The sequence below is a fragment of the Sorex fumeus genome, unplaced genomic scaffold (genome assembly GCF_029834395.1).
Source record: "Sorex fumeus unplaced genomic scaffold, SorFum_2.1 ptg000122l, whole genome shotgun sequence".
In the NCBI taxonomy this organism is placed as follows: domain Eukaryota; kingdom Metazoa; phylum Chordata; class Mammalia; order Eulipotyphla; family Soricidae; genus Sorex; species Sorex fumeus.
Genome location: NW_026606179.1, coordinates 38,951,977 through 38,971,769, shown reverse-complemented (window position 1 = coordinate 38,971,769; position 19,793 = coordinate 38,951,977). Strand labels below are relative to the sequence as shown.

The following is a 19,793-nucleotide window of genomic DNA, read 5'->3' as shown; positions in this document are numbered from 1 at the left end:
CCCCGCCTCGGCGCGCCTCTTATAGGGCCCCGGAGCCCGGGCTCTGCGCGCAGGCACCTCTGTGGCCGCCGCCCATTGGCTGAGGCGGAGGCCCCGGCCCTAACGTGGACCAATCAGCGGCGGGAGCCGGAGCCCGAGGTTCCGGGCCGGCGCTGGCGGGCTCGGAGCTGATGCAACCCGGCGCCGCTGCGTCACCCGGAGCGGCGGCGGCTGCTGCGGGCCCCGAGCGGGGCTTCGGCGGCCATGCCGGGCTGGGCCTCCGCCCTCGCAGCGCTGGCAATCCCGGGCGCGGCTTGCACCAGCCGCTTCCCCACCCCCCGGGCAGCTGCCGCTGCAAATTGTGCCCTCACAAAGCGGCACCCCCGCCCCCTGGGCCACCCTTCCCCCCCCCGCCCCCCCCCCCCCCGCCTAGACAATACCCCTTTTGCTCCCACCCCACCCCAAGGTCCTCCTCCCCCCCACCGCGCAGACCGCAGGCGGCCCCGGCCTATTGGGCCCCTAACTCCCCACCCTGGACCCCATCTTTCCCAAGAAAAGTTGGGCGGATGCCCGTTTGCTAGTCCATTCGGAAGGATGCCCCTTTGCAAGCCCACCCGGATGGATGCCCGTTTGCGAGCCCACCCGGGCAGATGCCCTTTTGCAAGCCCACCTGGATGGATGCCCCTTTGCTTGCCCACCCGGAAGGATGCCCCTTCGCAGCCCACCCGATGGATGCCCCTTTATGTGCCCACCGGGAGGCAGAGGGGAGTCCTCCTTGACCCCATGCAGTGGGCCCCGGAGTTAGTGTTGCTCACAGTCCTGAGATCTCAGACTTGCACGGGACATCCTCAGCAAACGGGGAGCAAGACTTTCGGAGACACTCGGGGGGTCCCAGCCCACTCCCCGCTGGCAGGATCCCAACCCCTGGTCCACTCTGCGCTGGGAGGATCCCTGCCTAGGCTGCCTTCACACAGCACGGGCTGGTTTGTTTTTGTTTTTTGGACCCTTTGCCTGCCCGGGTCTTGCTGATGAGACCCTTCCAACCACTCGTCAAGGTGAAAGGGCGTGGAAATCCCGCGACATGGTGGGGCACGCCCGGTGCCTGTCCTGTTAGGGCGCCTGGTTTCGCCAGTAGGTCAGGAGCCGGAGCGCCCAGGGCGGCAGCAGGCAGAGGCGGAGGGGTGAATGTGTTCCTTGGCGGCCTTGGAAAAGTGCCCCAGATGCCATGCCCGGAAAGATGGCACAGCGGGAGGGGCGCGGGATTTGCACACAAGGCTGACCCGACTTGGTTTCCTGGCACCTCATAGGGTCCCCTGAGCACCATTAGGTGTGACCCCCCAAACAAAACAAAGCAGAAAAAGTGTCTGGGATGAGATGACTTATAGGACTTGAGCACAGGCTTTGTATGGGGGATCCTGGGGTTCCATCCCCCCAGCACCTCAGTAAGTGATGCCCTCCCAACCCCAGCACCCGGCAGAAGTAACCGGTGAGCGTGGCCCAGTGTGACCCTCAAAGAAAGTGTCCCCAGCACCTGTGACTTAAAATGAGTCAATCACACACCTGTTCCAGAGCTTAGAAATTACAGCAGGAGTTTGGGCGCTGTCTGGGCGGAAAAGTGTTCCAGACCTCTCCTAGAGCACCTTTTCCTTCTAGGTCCTGCTGGGGCCCTGCTGGCTGCCTTCAGCATTCCTCAGTGTACGCCTGTTGTCCCCCCACTGGCTGGCTACCTCCTCACGGGGTGTTCTTTTACCCCCCCCACCACATCCCGTTCCCTACACCGGGTAGCCCCCGCCCCACTTCCTCTCTCCCCAAGTCTGTCTCTGCATCCCAGTTTTCCTCCTTTCCATTTTGTTTATTTCGGTTTTGGAGCGCCAGCCATGCTCAAAGGCTACGCCCGGCAGTGCTTGCTTGGGGCACCGGATGCAGTACCAGGGATCAGATTGGGTCCAGGTGCATGCAAAGCAAGTGCCTTCATGCCTGGGCTATCTCTGGCTCACAGTTAGCTCCTTTCTATAAAAGTCTTGTGAGACTACCAAATGATCTTGTTTTAACTGGATTATTTGCAAAAAAAAAAAAAAAAAAAAAAAACCACTTCCAAATAAGGTCATGTTAGTAGATTTTTGGGGGCTAAAATCTTTTTTTCAGACTTTAAATTCATCCATAACAGCTTTAATGAAACAAAACTTAGTTTTTTTTCTTTTTGTTTTAGTAGTAAGAAGGGAGGTGGCAATGGAGGTAACTTATTTCTCCTCTCACCTTCCTGCAGTTGATGTATTTGTTTATTTTTTTTTGATGGAGATGGAGCACAGCCCATGGTACTCAGGGGTTACTCCTGGCTCTGTGCTCAGTAATCACTCCGGGCAATGCTCGAGGGACCATATGGGATGCCAGGGATCGAACCTGGATCAGCTGGTGCAAGGCAAGCTCTCTCTCCACTGTCTGCAGTTCATTTTTGTCTGGCTTCCTGGGCACGGATCTGTGCCATAAGGCCGGGGCCTCACTAGTAGTTTAATACTTGACTGTTCCCCTCTGAAAACTCTCAATAAAAAGTTTGAGCAAAGGGGCCAGAGAGAAAGTACAAGGGTTAAAGTATTTGCCTTGCATGCCACCAACCCCAGTTTGAATCCTCGGCACCGCATATGGTCCTCTGAGCACAATATCAGGAGTAAGCCCTGGGTATGCACTCCAGGGTGTGGCCCACCCTTCCCCCCACCCCAAAGAAAAGTTAGAACAAGAAGCCTGGAATTTTTATTTTGCAGTTGAAATGACCCACTCATTATGCAGCCGGTCCTGCTTCTCGTCTATCAGGATGGAGGCAAACACTGATTATGATTTGGCGAGCCTTGCAACTACCTAAAAGCTAATCCGTGGGGGGTGGGCAGTGCTCTCTGGGCCTAAGATAAGAATGGCTGAGATCTTGGGGGGAGGCAGCAGGGGGTGGGTACCCAGCAGGAGATAAGGCCTCATTGGGAATTCAGTGTTCCAGACAAAACTACAGCACCAGGGCCTCCGGGCCTCCAGTCCAGCCTCAGAACAGCAAGAAGGAAGTGAGGGCAGGATTCTTACCCAGGAGGAAGCTCTCTATTTCCCCTGCCTGACTCCTCTTGTTGTTTCCCAGCAAGCGAATGCCTTGATTCCATGTGTGGCCCTTGTACTAAAATATGAAATTCAAGTCAACTGACATGCCAGTAATAGAATCGATAGAAAACGTCTCTGTGCCCGGTGGCTTGGCTGTGATAAGACTGCTCACAAACTCAGAGGGTGGGCCGGAGCAGGGAAGCGGGGAGGGGGGAGGGCACGCCCGGCGATCATCAGGGGTTACTCCTGACGGGCCCTGCATGCGATTAACCTGGGGTTCCATCCCCGGCACTATATATGGTCCCTCAAGCACTGCCAAGAGTGACTACTAAGCATAGAGCCAGAAATAGACCCCTCGAGCACAACTGGTATGACACCCCGCAAAACATAAACAAAAATGCAGAAGGACAAACAACTGAGTTTCCTACTTTTTTTTTTTTTTTGCTTTTTCAGATCACACCTGGCGATGCTCAGGGGTCACTCCTGGCTCTGCACTCAGGAATCACTCCTGGCGGTGCTCAAGGGACCATATGGGATGCTGAGAATCGAACCCGGAGTCGGCCCTGTGAAAGACAAACAGCTCGACCCGCTGTGCTATCGCTCCAGCCCGACAAGTTTCCTACATTTCCTACATTTTTGATGGATTTGATAAATGGAGCCAGGTGGACAGAAGAAAAGCCAGATTAAACTGGATGGAGGAGGGGGAATTGGAGCCGAACTTTAAAATCCGTGGGAGATGCTGGAGAAATAATATAGCAAGCAAGGTCAGCACCTGGCAGCCAACCTAGATTCCATCGCAGGCACCCCATATGGTCCCCAAACCCTGCCAAGAGTGACCCTGAGCACCACTGAGTGGCCCCCAAAGAAACAACAACAACAACAAAAAAACCCACAAAATAAGTGGGATTTGTATAGAAATAGTGAGCTCAGCAATTCCTGGCTAAAAGGGCTGTCAAGTGAGTTTGAATAGCAGCCAATAGCTCAGTGATAAAACACGTGGCCGAAAGATAGACCACCTGTTTCCCACCATAGCTGACAGTACTTTTGAGCTAGGTTCTCAGGCAGGTGATGTATCCCCACCATTTCACACTTGGAATATTGATATCATAACAGGCTTCTGTTTCCTAAGGGAGTTGTGAGGCTTAAGTGACAATATCGACTAATACTATTTGGGGAGCTGTGATGATGAGTCTGTCCACGTGCCCCAAACCTGGCTGGGCAGTAGAATCGTCCAAGGGCCTCTTTTATAGATAAGTCAATATATGGCTCCTTCAGGTATTGCAATGATGTAGACCCCCCTCCCCTTAACTCTCTATGAGAGCATGAACAGCAGGAGATTCCCTGTAGAGCTTGACCTGGCAGTTTCTTCTAAAGTTCTGCACACATCTACTGTACCATCCTGCTGTTAACATGTCCAGAAAATTACCCAGGTCTGCACAAGAGCAAGGACACCCGTGGCAACATTATTTGTAATGGCACCCAATGCTGAGGACATGGCAGGTACCCATCACCCGGAGGCTTGATAACTAATCGTGCATCCATTCGATGGAATATCACCTTTCCCCCCTTCGGTGCTGGGGATCATACCCAGGGACCCACACATTCTAAGGAAGTGCTCTACCAATAAACCCCACCCCCACCAATTCAATCAGACCTCCAACAATTCAAGTTTCTACCAGATACCATGTCTTTCATGGCCATTTCTGAAATCCTCAGAGGGTCCCACGCGAGTCCAGAAAATGGCCCTCCTCTTGGCTTGAGGCTATGCTGGTGAACCGGAAGCAGTTTTATTTCTTTTTCCTTCCTAAGCAAATTTCAAACCAAGTAGCTACGGATGGGGAAATGCTTCTGTTTGAGGAAGGAAGGAGGTAAGGTAGGTGGGTGGTTATGATCTTTGAGGAGCTTTAATACCTATTCCCTGTCATTTCCAGACACTGCTGCGAGCAAATTGAGCTGCTGTCTCTGAAAAGGGCCAGATGCTTCCTCTTTTGGGGTTTGAGAAATGGAAGCAGAGCTGGCCTGGAACGCCCAAAAGGACCACAACAAAGAGCGCACAAACCAACAGATGGTGAACTGTGTGGTGGGCTTTTAACCTCTGCCTTTGCAAGATTTTTCGGGTATAGGATCCGTGAGATACTTAAATACAAAATGACCTTATGACTTAACATTCCCCAATTCTTTATAACTGAAAGGTTTAAAACAGAGGTATAAAAGCCTTCTATGAAAAATTATAGTAGCCACTATGAATAGTCATACAAACAACAAGCGTTAGCTTGGAAAGAACTCAGCTCTCCATCAATGGGTGAATGGGAAAAACAATCGTACTCTCTCCCGGCCACACAATATTGTTGGGTGGTAAGAGGGAGTGAACTGGGCTGGGGACAGCTCAGTGGTAGAGCACTTGCCTTGCTTGTGTGAGACCCCAGATTGGATCCCTGGCACCACGGGAAAAAAAATCAAAGGACAGAAGTACTGTCACCTGCCACAGTATGGATCATGGAAAACACAAGGCTCAGTGGAAGAAGGCAGATGCCAAAGGCCCCATGCAGTGGGGTAGAAACGATGGCGTATCCAGAGCTAGCAAAGCCGGGCCAAAATGAGGCACGTGGCTACCAGGTTTCATGGGAGGCATCACTGATGGATGTGGGATTTGCACTGGGGTGATGCACACAGGAGGAGGAAAGTCACTGGCCTGGAGTCACAAAATGTAAAACCCACCTTTAATAGTGGACTTCCTATGACACATATTTACCACAATACAAGCAAATCAAATAGTTAGACCTGCTCGGTTTCCTGTGCTCTGTTGAATACAATTCCCCAGTCTTCCCGAGATAGGTGGTACCTACACACTTCATCTTTCTCCGGGTACTAAGTGCCAGGTACTAAGTACTGGGTACTAAGTGCTGGGTAGTAAGTGTTGGGTACTAAATGTCAGGTTCTGAGTGCCGGGGACTCAGTGCCAGAGCTGTTCCAGGTGGCAGGGGTGCCACCTCCATCTTTACTGCTCTCCCTGGCTGCCCAGGTTGGACACTATGATTTATTTATAAAGGTATTCACAGTTGAGTTTTGGGCATAGGGTGCTCTGCCATCGGTCCCACCACCAGTGTCAACATTCCTCCCCTTCCCCTGCCCCACCCCTCCTCTTGTCCCCAGAGTCCATCCCACCCCAATGCCCAGTCTGCCTCTTTGACAGGCACATTTTGAAGTTTGGTTGTTGTGGTCTGGACTTCTGCTGCCAGCGTTGTTGACTCTGCGGGGTGAACATACAACCTCACCACTCCCCTCCGCCGTGGACCGGATGGAGGCCCTTCAGATCTTACTTTAAAGAGAAGAGAACAGAGAAGGGACCACTAAGGCAATGATGGGATCGCTCGGGATGGGAGATGTGTGCTGATAGTAGGCAAAGGACCCAACACGACGGCCTCTCAGTAGCTATATTGCAAACCAGAATGCCTAAAAGTAGAAAGAGAGTAAGAGGGAAACTGTCTGCCGTAGAGGCAGGGGGAGGAGTGGGATACGGAGGGGTGATACTGGGGACATTGGTGGTGGAAAATATGCATTGGTGGAGAGATGGGTGTTGGATCACTGTGTGACTGAAACTCAAACATGAAAACTCTGTAACTATTTCACGGTGATTCAATTAAAAAAATAGATAAATAAAAAATTCAGGAATTATCATGATGAATAAAAGGGGGGGGGCTGGAGCACAGTGGGTAGAGTGTTTGCCTTGCACGCGGCCAACCCAGATTCGATTCCCAGCATCCCATATGGTCCCCACCAGGAGCATCACCAGGGGTAATTCCTGAGTGCAGAGCCAGGAGTGACCCCTGTGCATCACCGGGTATGACCCAAAAAGCAAATAAATAAATAAATAAATAAATAAATAAAAAGAATTATCATGATACCAAAAAAAAAAAAAAGATTCCTAGCACTTCAAGATCACCCGGAGCTCTGGGTTGGGGGTGGGGTGGGGGGGAGTAGCCCCTGAGCATTGCCAGTCGTGACCCTAAAACTAAACAAAATAAAACAAAAAGAGAAAAACAAAACACTTCTTTAAGCTTTCTTGGACTTTTTTATCAACCAGATGCTGTTCTCCGCCTTCAGTGGAATGTTTCTTTGTGTATTAACTTCTTTCTTTTCTCCCCCCTTACAAAACCCCCAGCTTCCCCAAACCGGTTTCAGATTAGATTTAGCATTTAGACACAGGCAGAAGAGGACAGAAATAGCTCAGAACAACATCCTTGTTAAAGTGGTGGAGCTTCTCCAGCCGCCTGAACTGCTTTGCTTTGGTCCTTGCCAGCGGTGCTTGGGGGATCCCTCCTGGCTCAGTACTTGGGAGGGGTGGCGCCCGGTGGTGCTTGGGGGGACCATGGGATCCGGGGGTGGATCGAACTTGAGCGTCTGCAGGTGCTCCAGCCCCATCTCTGTCTCTTCACCCCTAGATCCTCCGTGAATTTTGTTTAATACCTTTGCTCGTTTCTCAGTCACTGAACTCCGGGTTTTCCTCCTGCTTTTACGGACTCGAATGCCTTTCATCCCTCTAAATCTCTTCCCTCTGACCAGGTCGACTTTCCTGCCCCGGCCCCGGCTCAGGCATGCAGGAATTCACCCAGAGCCAGTCTCAGTAAACAGCCCTTCCTCCCTTGCACCTTGCCCTAATTCCCCAAAACGTTTCTCAGACTCTGTCTTTCTCCCCAACAAACCCCACAGCCAACAGGAACCAGGGCAACCCACTCTTCCCCTCCTCCTGGGACTGTGTCTGCGTCCCGGTGGGGCCACCTCAGCCTCCAACTGGAAGACTCAGCTGGCATCTAGGGCGCCCCCGAGTTCTCTGGACTTCAACCCTTGCCCATGTAAACATGACTCACGTTCATGTTTACAGTGCTCAATGCCTCTTTCGTTGATGTCATCTCTGTTCTGCGCCCGCTCCCCATCAGGAGGATCTAGCCCTTGGTCATTCATTCATTCATTCATTCACTCATTCATTCATCCCACAAACATTTATTCAGTGCTGAGTACTCTGTACTAAACCCAGGGCTGGACGTTGGGGTTCAAAGAGGAATCAGGGGGCCACAGGGATACTACAGGGGAGGGGGCTGGAGCAATAGCACAGTGGGTAGGGCACTTGCCTTCTGGGTTCAATTCCCAACATCCCATATGGTCCCCTGGGCACCGCCAGGAGTAATTCCTGAGTGCAGAGCCAGGAGCAACTCCTGTGCATCGCTGGGTGTGACCCAAAAATAAAAAAACAGAGAGAGATACTACAGGGGGTTAAGACTCTTGCTTTGCAAGCAGCCGGCCCTGGTTCAATCTCCGGTACCCCACAGGGTCATCTGAGCTCTGACAGGAGGGACCCCGGAACACTGAGTCAGGAGTCAGGAGTAAGTCCTGAGAACTGTCGGGTGTGATTCCCCGCCCCCCCAAAAAATAAAGCCAAAAAAAAAAAGCCAGCAAGAAAGAGGGACTCACTATGGGCAGAAATGTGCTCACACAGTCAGGCTTTCCAGGATGGTACTGAAGCAACCCCATGCCAGCAGGCAATAGCCCGAGGCTTCCCCGCCACCCCGGAACTGAGAACTTGACCTCAATGGCCACTTCTGCAGAGCTCCTAGTCACGTAGCAAATCTCCTTGGCTTCGCTCCCAAGTCCTGCAGAATCTCAAATGTGACGGCACAGCCAGGCTGACCACCCTTCCCACTGACTCTCTCTCCCGACCCCTGAGCCTCCTTATTCTCCCCTAACCGGCCCCTCTAGACGGCTCCCTCCTCCTGTGCTCATTCTGTTGTCCAGCCCCGCAGAGCGTGTGTCCCACGGAGTTCACGTCCTTCAGCAGCTCTCCTTCATCCTCCAGCCTTGGCCTGTCCCCCTCTGGTGTGGCAGCCCTGGGAACCACATCACCTGCTTCCTCCATGTTTGCTTTCTGAGCAGGTGCTCCGGAGACCCACCAGGGAAAGCCACCAGGCCCAGGTGACCTGAGAATGTCGCATCCTGGGGCTACCAGACATGGGCTCTGAGGGTCAGCAGAATCCCCCCAACATGGGTGTTAATTTGTCATTTCTAGGGCTGGAGAGAGAGTCCAGCAGGTAAGGACCAAACCCACCCGGGTCTGACCTCCGGCGTCCCATCGGGTCCCCTGAGCAGAGTGATGCCTGAGCGCAGAGCCAGGAGTAAGCCCTGAGCCCTGGCCCCCAAACAAACCAAAATGAGTCATCTCTACTCACTGCACCTATTTTTTTTTTCTGTGCATTTCCAGTCTCTCCCCTCTGACCTAGAAATAGCCGCAGATGTCTGACCCACCTCCCCCTGCTAACGCAGGCGTTTGTGGACATTCGCTGCTCGGTGTGCAATCACAGCTCCCCCCTGGCCCGTCAGCCAGGGGTCTGGGCCAACGGGCTCCTGAGCTGGAGCATTAGGAGGCAGTCTCTCTCTTCCTGCTGCCGCTTCCTCCCCCAGAGAGCTGGGAGCGGCTGGCTGAACTGGTGGCCACCCAGGAGGGGCCAGGGGTGGTTGCTGTTTGCTTGTTTGGGGGCCACACCCAGGAGTGCTCGGAGCTGATCCTGGCCCTGGCTCAGGGATCACTCCTGGCAGTGCTCAGGGAACCCTCAGTGGGGATGGCACCTGGTGGCTGCACACAAGGAGAGGCCACAGCCCCTGCGCTCTCTCCAGACCCGGCTCGATGGACAGTAGCACCACAGAGGGCTCTTCCCCGCACACACGTGGCTGTGTCCAGACACTAAAGAAAGCCACGGGGCCCCTAGGGCACAGGGGGCACAGCCCTAGAGAGGCCCAGCGACACATTAAGAACAGCCGTCCCTTGCAAGGGAACGCAAGAGACAGGGTTCCAGGAGGACAGCACAGGGCCAGGGCCAGGCCACGGTATCCACAGCAGAGGGACAGGACCTGGATGTGGTTCTCTGGGTCGCCCATCGAAGGACCAGGCAGGAGACATTGGCCCTGGGTGAAAGGAGAGGCCTGGACCCTTCTATTAAACTACATCCTAAACCCCAACTTGTCAGCATCCGAGTTGTGTCTGCAGATATTTGACACCATGCTCAAGAAGCCAGGCGCTCAGGAACACTGACGCTTACTCTCAGTAAACCTTTCTCTCTGGGAGGATCCAGGAATCCTGGCTCTGGAAGATTCTGTACCTTCAGCCCCCTCGTCCTTCCACCTGCCGTACCCTCTGCCTTGGGTCTTATGGCCTCGCCTTGGGGGTCACTGCCCTCCACTATCTCCCCACCACAGTCTGGACCCCCATCCAGACCTGCCCCCAAAGGCCTGACTCTGCCCTCTGGCCTCTGAGTCTGCAAGGAGTGACCAACCTTGCAGTGGAGCTTGGGCTCTTCCACCTTCCTCTCTCTTTGGGGGGGCCACACCTGGCTATGCTCAGGTTCGGCACTCAGGGATCACTCCTGATAGGGCTTGGGGACCCTGTGGGATGCCGGGAGGGAACCCAGGTAGGCCATGTGCAAGGTCTTACCCGCTGTACAATCTTCCCAGCCTCTACCGTCCCCATCCCCAATCCTATTTGTCCTTATCATGTTTCTCTACATGCTGCCCTCCTGCCCCAGGAAATCGGGCTGATTTCCTGTTCCCTAATCCTGAGCCTCGCTTGTGCCATGCCTGGAAGGCTTCTCCTCACAGGACCTGCTACTTCTGGTTCCATCCAATTTTCATAGACAATATTGAGGGCATGCGGCCATCTGTGTTTTCTTCCTCTCTGCATCCAGGGCAGTTTGATCTGACCCCATCTACTGAGCTGGAATGAAACCCGCCGGCCCTTTCTTGTCTTATTTCCCACGCTTGAGACAAGGAGCCTTCCGGCCTTTCAGCCCGTGGCCCTTCATAGGACTCTCCCTGGCGGGTGTTTTTCTTTTTTTTTTTTTATGGGGGTGGGGTAGGGTCGGGGTGGGGAGCACACACCCAGTATTGCTCAGGGGTTACTCCTCGCTCTGCACTCAGAAACCATATGGAATGTCGGGGATCGAACCCGGGTTGGCGGCGTTCACAGCAAGCGCTTTACCTGCCTATCACTCCGGCGCCCACCCTCAGGTATTTTCAGACCCCGAGTGTTTGGACCCTTTCAGGAAGGGACACGTGTCCCTCACTGGCTGCAGGAAATTTAATCTAATTGACATACTTCTAGTACAGCGATAAGCAAAATGGAACCACTGACAAAAGTTGAAAGTTCGATCATCTCCGGGTGTCTAACTGGCCCAGGGTTGCAAACTAAAAGAACCAATGTTCCTGATTCTCTACACAAAATGTGTTTTTTTTTTTTCTAAGTGAGGGTCTAAGGAGCTATACATGGGAAGAAAACAACAGTACACAGTGAGGAAGGGCCAGGGGGGCCCGCCCCTCCTCCCACCCAGCCTGGCAAAGGGCAGCTGTCAGCTCTGGGCTCCTCCCCTGGGGAGCCCCCTCCCTGCCCTGGGCTGTGGGGAGGCGTGGCCGGCAGGGCTTTCTGTGGCTTGGTGGCTTGGTGGGTGCTTCCTGCCTTCCCTGAGCAAGCCATGGGGGGATGTGGTTGCTCGACTGCGGAACTGGGGGGCTGGGCAGATCAGAACAGGTGTTTTGTTTTGTTTTGTTTTGTTTTGTTTCCTGACCGTCTGAGCCACACACTACTGGGAACAAAACCTGCCTGCGAAGCGTGTGCTTCAGGGGCAGTAGGTGGGTCTTCTGGAACATTCCAGCCAATCTTATCCCAGTGAAACCCACCTCCCTCACCTGACCCTCCTGGATAGCCACAGAGATGGAAGAAAGAAAATCAGCCCCAAGTGGGGGGGATTGGGGGTGGTGGGGTTGGGGGCTTCTCCATTTCATAACCAGACCCTGCGTTGTTGCCTGGGATGGGCTGGGGACGCCACGGGGGCAGGAATGGGCCCCGCTAAGCTGCTGTGGGATTAGCACCAGGCAGCTGGACACGGGTGAAGGGAGGGAGGCAGAGCTGGAAGCCCCGTGGGCAGTCAGCTGCCCTGGAGTGAGGACCCCGCTGGCTGGGCTGCCCATGTCACACCTCTCCTCTGCGTAGGGTAGGGTGCCGGCGAGGTTACACCCCCACTGTCCATGAACTCCTCAACATGGGGGTGCCGGAACCATCCTGGAGGGATTATAGACTTGGGTGCATTTGGGGGCCAGAGTAATTTTTCTCTGAAAAGGGGCTGGTTAGAGGCACAATAAGTCCACGTATCTCTGGGCGCCTTAGGGAGAAGTGGGGTAGGCGGAAGCCTCTGCCTTTCCACCAGCAGGGGTGCAGGGCGACCGGAAGGCTTGACAGAGTGACCCGCTTCCTCCTGCCCCAGCCCACAGCTCAGAGCAATGGGGGCTGAGGGAAGGGGGGCTGTAGAATGCGTCTCCCCAGCCCCCTCTCTGCCACAGCCCCGGTCTTGTTCAGCCGTGGGCGTGGGGGCCAAACCATGGGCATCCGGGGGCAGCTGGCTGCTGACGCCTCTTCTACTCCAGTGCTCTTGTTTCACAGACTGTGAGGCCCAGAGAGGTTAAGGGAAGTGTCTGCGGTCACACAGCCAGACTGTGGGAAAGAAAGAAGCTCAGAACTGCCCCGTGATTACCGCACTTGACAGCACCAGCTCTCAGCCGGCAGTCAGAGTGAAAAGACCTGGAGCCTTTGGGGGCCAGAGAGGAAGCGCAGTGGGTAGGATTTGATCCCTGTCACCCCATAGGGTCCCCTGAGCATGGTCAGGAGTAATTCCTGAGCACCTCAGGGTTAGCCCCCACTCCAACCCCTCCCCCACCCCACCCCCCAAAATCATCACAGCCCTTTTATAAAAGACTTCAGAAATCATTTCCCGGAGCCTGTGAACACAGCCAGGAGAAAGCAAGTGTTTCTGAGAAGGTGACCAGGTAGAAAGGGACACGCTGACTGCACAGGCAGCGGGAGCCAAGGACGCGTCCGTCAGGCTGAGGCCGGCAAGGTCCAGCCCCTCAGCACGCAGCAGCGCTGGGGACACTCATCTACGACTCAGCCATGTCAGCAGCTGAGTTGGCGTTTTTGTATGTTTTCATTGTGCTTGGCTTCCTGGTTCACGCAAAGCTCTTTTGGTGGTTGTTTTCCCTAAGCTATTCTAGCTAAAATCTGTGTAGATCATTGCTAAGATCTCTGATCTAGTGGGTTTAGATGCCGCTTGATGGTTATCTTGTGAGACCGAAGGGACATTAGCTCCCTGCTCAGAGGGAGGCTCGACTTGCCCAGCCAGACCCATGCCAGGCACTTCCCGGGCAGCCGGGGTGGTTGAGCAGAAAGGCAGAAATACTATTTTCTCCAGGCTCTCCCCCTTGCTCCCCATGTTAGCTTTCAACAGAGTGAAAATTTTGTTTTTTTGATTTTAGCATTCTTTAAATGTCAGATGTCAGAGCATGCCCTGTTCCTGGATTGGGGTGTTCTTGAGGACTGGAGAGGGAACATTTATCAACCGGGTACTGGCATCCACGCAGTTCTAGAAAAACCTTTCCCAACCGGGCTCTGCCTTGTTTATAGTAGGTGGTGCTCAGGGGATGCGGAGGGGGTCGGTGGGGTGATGGCTCGGGTGTTCCCAGGGAGCCCCACAGCTGCCCAGCCCCTCTCCTTCCCTCAGGCCCTCATGTGGCAGGGACAGTGGACACCAGCTGGAGCCTGCTGTCTGCCCTGGGCTGGCTGATGCGAATCTGAGAGGACAGGCAGGAGTCCAGGACTTCCCCCAGCTCAACTGCCAGATGAGCTCATGTGTGCAGAGAACTCCAGGCCAAGGCATTTAGAGAAAATGGATATCACCTTCTTCCCAAAGCCATTCTCTGCTTTTCAACCCTCTGGAGAAGTTCTTCCTTAAATATGTTTGTCTCTTTCTCTCATCTCACATTTCTCTAAGTAAATATCGTTAACGATAGGCTGGAGAGATAATACAGCAGGTGGGGTATTTGCCTTGCATGCAGCCGACCCAGGTGCGATCCTGGAATCCTATATGGGCCCCTGAGCACCACCAAGTGTAATTCTTGAGTGCAGAGCCAGGAGTAATCCTTGAGCACCACCAGGTGTGACCCCAAACCAGGTCTGGCTGCCTTGTGAGGCCAGAGGGACATCAGTGTCCATGCTGCATGGGTACTGGTAGCCAACTTTACCAGTCATGACCCACAACAAGTATTTCCCCTTGTAGCCAAGGTGCGTTGTGCCAAAAGGTGGAAGCATGATTTTCTCAAAGGTCCTGTCCTCCCCACCACTTCCCCCCAAATCCCCTAACAGATCCCTAACTCACCTAACTATCTATAGCACTGTCCTCCCATTGTTCATCGATTTGCTCAAGCGGGCCCAGTAACATCTCTGATGTTACTTGTGAGACTTGTTGCTGTGTTTGGCATATCAAATACGTCACAGGTAGCTTGCCAGGCTTTGCTGTGCAGGCGAGATACTCTCGGTAGCTTGCCAGGCTCTCTGAGAGGGGCGGAGGAATCCAACCCAGGGAGGCCAAGTTGGCTGTGTGCAAGGCAAATGCCCTACCTCTGTGCTATCGCTCCAGCCCACTCACCTTCTAGGCATTTTAAAGAGAAGAGGAACCAACATCGAATGATTGGAGCACATTATCCATAGGGAAGATAAGTGTCTTTTAGTGTCTTGGGGATCTTTCTGTGGATGTCTTTCTGGCAAGTCTCAGCGTGAAATATTCCTACTGAAGGATCACAGCCAAAGAATGCTGGCAGGTCACTTATCGACCAAGAAGCCACCGAAACACTGAAGACACACGATTGAGAATGAAGGGATTGGAGAGGTGGGGAAAGAAACTTGCATGGCTGGACTGGGCAGAGGGTACATGGATAAGGTGTTTGCCTTGTCTGCAGCCAACCTTGGTTCAATCCCATGAGCATCTCCCGGCATGAACCCTGAGCACAGAACCAGGAGTAAGTACTGAGTATCATGGGTGTGGCCCCCAAACCGATAAAGTAAAATAAAATAAAATTGAAAAATAAATTTGCATTATTATGGGAAACTCAGGGAGCCCACATTCCCCCAGGGCCCCAGGAAGACACTCAATTTCCTGGGTCTGTAGAAACTGCCTGCCCCCACACACAGGATTCTTGACCCAAATACGTGCAGAAACCAGACTGAAACCTTCATTCACTGTTAATCGACATCAAGAGAAAACTCGACAGGAACACTGGCTATGAAGTGAATTTTCCATGCAATTCCACCTGCTATTTCTCCAGCCCAGGAAAAGCAAGACCCAGGGGACATGTCCAAGGGTGTGGGGTCCAGCCCGGAGAGTGGAAGGGCCTCCTTTCCCTCACGCACCAACACGCCTGGTCTTGTCCCCCATGCCCGCTGGGCTCTGGGCTCCGGGCAGGCGTGGTCACGTCCGGATTATTGGCAGTAAAAGGTGAGCACGTTTTCCTGGTTTCCACGGATCAGGACGACCGGGGGTCTGAGGTCCTGGGACAGGGTCTCCAGCCAGGCCATGTAGAGGGAGCTTGGACACTTCCCTTTCCTCCCGATGGGCAGCGTGCTGCAAGGCAGGAAAGGCTGGTTCCCACCACGCCCAGGGCCCCTCCTCACCCAGCGGCTCCTGGTTGGGTTCCTGCATGCCGCCTCTTCCTCCCCACCTCCAGGATTGACCTTCTGCTGTTCTCCCCAAGTTCTGCAGCCTCAGAGCTTGGGGAGGTGTGTGGAGGGGCGGCCCGATACAACCAGTGATGCTCAAGCCTTCCTCCTGGCTCTGCATTCAGGGATCACCCCTACCCTAGTGATACTGGGGGGGGGGGGGCATAATGGATGCTGGGGATTGAACCCAGGTCAGCTGCATGCAAGGCAAGTGCCCACCTGCTGTACTATCTCTCATCCCAAAGCTCTCGTTTGGTTTGGTTTGGGGGCCACACCCCACAGTGCTCAGCAGCGTTTACTCCTCACTCTGTGCTCAGGGCTCACTCCTAGTGGGCTCAGAGGACCATAAGGGGCTATTGGGGGTGGAACCTGGGTTGGCCACATGCAAGGCAAGCGCCTTCCATGCTGTGCTATCTCTCTGCCCCTCCCCCCAGCATTTCTAAGAAAGCCATAGTCCCTTACGTCTCCTGGAATCTGGTCCCCAATCTCCTCTCCCATCCCCCTCAGCCTTACTCACAGGGATTTGCTTTCTATTCCAGCAAAGAAAAAAAGACCACTTGCTCCAGCCATGGGACTTTTGTTGAGAAACTTGGTTCCCTCTGGGGTCACACAGGCCCGAGAAGAGGCTGCTTCAAAGCAGGCCTCCCTGGTTTCTTTTGTTGTTGGTTTTTGTTTGGGGGTCACACCTAGTGATGCTCAGGGGTTATACTCCTGCCTCTGCACTCAGGAATCATTTCTGGCCATGCTCAGGAGACCAGATGAGATACTGGGGGTTGAATCTGGGTCAGCCGCGTGCAAGGCAAATGCCCTCCCTGCTGTACTACCATTCCGGCCCCTTCCCAGGGTTCTTTATCAGAACACACCCACCTGTCTTCACAGCCTTCCCCTCGAAAAATCCCCCACTCACGCAGTCTCCTGCCCGTCTGCCACCACCCTAGGGCCCATACTCACTGAATGCGCTGCCCCCATGCCCAGGACCCAGATCTGATGCAGGGGGTGGGCACTAAGTATGGCAAGATGACCCCACCCCGGGCCACAAGGATTACAGCATCTCCGCCCCTCCAGTCACTACATGCCTGGTTCCAGCTGAGGGTCAGGCCTGGGAGTGGGGGGGCCCTGGGGGCTCCAAAGACTCCTGGTCCAAATCACTGCCCTGGATGAGCACCGTGATACCCGGGTGCTGCTCAGCAAGTGTCCAAGGGCGCTTCAGGAAGTGACCTTTCCAGCACCCAGACATTCCAATAGTGCCTGGGGGCCTGCTCTCCCCTCAGGGGCCCTGGAGTCAGGACACCCGGTCCTCTCAGAAGACCGCACTTTGTGATCTAGTTCCCCAAAGGGCCCTGGGTCATACCCGGCAATGCACAGGGTTACTCCTGGCTCTGCACTCAGGAATTACCCCTGGCGGTGCTCAGGGGTCCATATGGGATACTGGGGATTGAACCTGGGTCAGTCACATGCAAGGCAAACGCCCTACCCACTGTGCTATCCCTCCAGCCCCTGGTCCTGTCTCTTTCAGTGCAGACTCTAAGCCAGTCTGGGCCCCGGGGCGATGCTGGCTTCCTCGCCAGCTGAGGAGGTGCTTTCCCCGCCTCGTGCTTCAGCCGTGGACCCACAGTCCTGGAACATCGTCGGTTTCCCTTCCCGAACGTGAGCATGCCCAGTTGGCCCTCGCTGAGCTGGAAGACCCCACGCCAGGGGTCTTAGTGGGTGCTTGTGATTATTATCCAACAGGAGACAGCCGAGTGTCATGTTCTGGGGTAGAAGTGCACGGGATCTTCCCAAGCCAACAACTCAAGCTGGGGGTCCCTGAACATGGAGCCCTTATTTAAAATCCTTCGAACTTCATATGGGATCACCACCATCTTCCTTTAGGAAGCAATGGCGATGATGGGGGGGAGGTAAGGGGGAGGGCGCCTGGCATAAAGGCTGTATGTAGGCATGTAGCATGACCAGGTTTGATCCCCCACCACCACACGATCCCCTGAGCATTGCCAGGAGTGCGCCCTGAGCATGAAGCCGGAAGTAGCTCCTAAGTCCTGGCAAGTGTGGTCACCCCAAACAAAAAAACAAAATAAATAAAAAGCAAAATCTGGGTCTCTGGGCTGGTCCTGAGGGCTAAAGTACATACTCTGCGTATAGGGAAATGGGATTTGATCTCTAGGATCTCACGATCCCCTGAAGTGGACACCCCCAAATAAATTAATTATAATTTTATAATTAAAATGATAAAAAGTAACATCCCTGGGCTGGGGGTTGGAGTGATAGTACAGCAGGTAGGGTGTTTGCCTTGCATATGGCTGACCTGGGTTTGATTCCCAGTATCCCATATGGTCCCCCAAGCACTGCCAGGAGTGATTCCTATGTTCAGAGCCAGGAGGAACCCACTAGGGGTGGTGATGATGATCCCCCCCGCCCCCCAAAAAAAAGCTTGAACTGGAGATGCAGTTCAGCAGGAAAGCATGTGGCCTTACAGGTGTGGGAGGTGGGGTTCAATTCCCAGCACTGAAAATACAATTTAAAAACGAATGGGCTTGGAATTCAATCAGCCCAATCAATGGCTGAATAAATAGCAATAGTCCTACATTTACAAAAAAAAAAAAAAAAAAAAAACTAATGGGCTTGCTCAAGGTGGGACAGTGTTCCATTAAACTAGTGTTCCTAGAGATAGAAGACGTCGGTGTTCAGTGACTTTCCTGAGAAAGTTGAGTAGGGATGTTTAAAGCCAGTTTTGCAGGTTGAATTGTTTTGTCACAGGCCAAGGGCAGCCTCTGAGGAGTTCATAGAGCACATCCTTCTCAGGGGCAGGATTTAGAAACTTCAAAGGGGACTGTGTTTTAGGGGCAGGGATCAGAGACCTCAGAGGGGACTGTGTTTTAGGGGTAGGGAACAGAAATTTCAGAGGACTGTGTTTTAGGGGCAGAGACCACCCATCACCCTGCGGCACTTTTAAGCAAGAAGGGCCCACCCAGGGGCGTCCATGCCTCGAGGAGCCAGCAGCTCGCTCTGCTACCAGTTTCCGCTACCGATTCCCGTGGTTCGAGTCAGCCCACTGCAGGGCCAGGGCTGAGCTTCTCAGGTCCAGGGAGATGCTGCCCAGAACAAGGGGACTTCTCTTTCGGCATTGCTTCTCTGAGCTGCAGAGGAAGGGAGCCTTGCACCTGAGCTGGGTGCAGAAGACTAGCCCGGGCTCCCCTGCTCTGTGGAACTCCTCCCCGACACCCCTCTCCTTCTCCACAGTGTGTGCTGGAGGACGGATGAGTGACCGCATCATAGAGTTTTGAAAATAAGGCGCCACGATGACGTGGGTCCCAGAGAGTTTCCACGGATGAAAGGCAATGTTGTTGATATTTACCACTTTGATGGAGATGGTTTGGCTCTGAGGAAGGATTCTTGGTAGAGGAAAAAGGGGGTGCCTGGTTCCCAAAGTGAGATTAGCAATAGATGATGGGTCTGTGAGGGTTGGGCTGGTTTATCAGCCAGCTGGATTCAGCTTCAGAGTCAATCAGATGCTCTGTTAAGGAGCAAACCCTCCCCTAGTAGGCGGGATGGGGGGAGCTGCACCCAGTCTGCCGTGAGCACTCTGTGCCCCCAACCCCAGACCCTACCCCTGTCCCCCGCCCCTGCCCTGCTCCCCACCCTGCTCAGAACCTCTGCCTCCACCCAGACTGGATTTAGTGGCAGGGTGGGAGGGAGCTGGGGTCTCTGAGGCAACCCCCCTTTCCCAGCAGCCCTTGGGGGCGCTGACGGAGGAAACCACCATCTGGAACCCTTCTCAGGGCTGTGGGCAGGCACTCCATCAGAGACTGATGCAGAGCAGTAGCCGAAAGTGCTCTGTGTCCCGAGTCCTTGAGCCACATCCCCCAGTGAAGGACGGAGGGGAGAGGGGGCTGACGTCCTGCAGGTGGGGTGGGGTGACCTGGCAGTGTCCCAGAAGGAAATTCCTCCTTTCACTCCCAGGAAACGACTCCTTTGATGAACACACTTAGAATCACATGGTTAGCTGACCTCGGGGAACGTGGGAAAGGGGTACCCAGGGCTGTGGCCCGGGCCTCACTGTGGGTTCCTGCAGAGGAAAGACCCCCCCCCCACCAGCAGCTCAGGCACCCAGGGGGCACTCGCCAGGTCTCAAGGAGAGGCGAGGGCAGCTGCACCC

At 54.2% G+C, this 19,793-nt stretch overlaps 1 protein-coding gene across 3 annotated transcripts in view; it reads right to left on the bottom strand.

Annotated features, from left to right (window-relative positions):
- Nucleotides 1-15,320: 15,320 nt before the first annotated feature.
- SLC12A3 (solute carrier family 12 member 3) overlaps nucleotides 15,321-19,793 on the bottom strand; it is a 33,502-nt gene continuing 29,029 nt past the window's right edge. For all 3 annotated transcript variants that reach the window (XM_056136443.1, XM_056136442.1, XM_056136444.1), the window contains one exon: nucleotides 15,321-15,545. In XM_056136443.1, coding sequence (XP_055992418.1) covers nucleotides 15,404-15,545 — 142 coding nt within the window. In that variant the 3' untranslated portion in view covers nucleotides 15,321-15,403. The remainder of the gene's footprint in view (nucleotides 15,546-19,793) is intronic.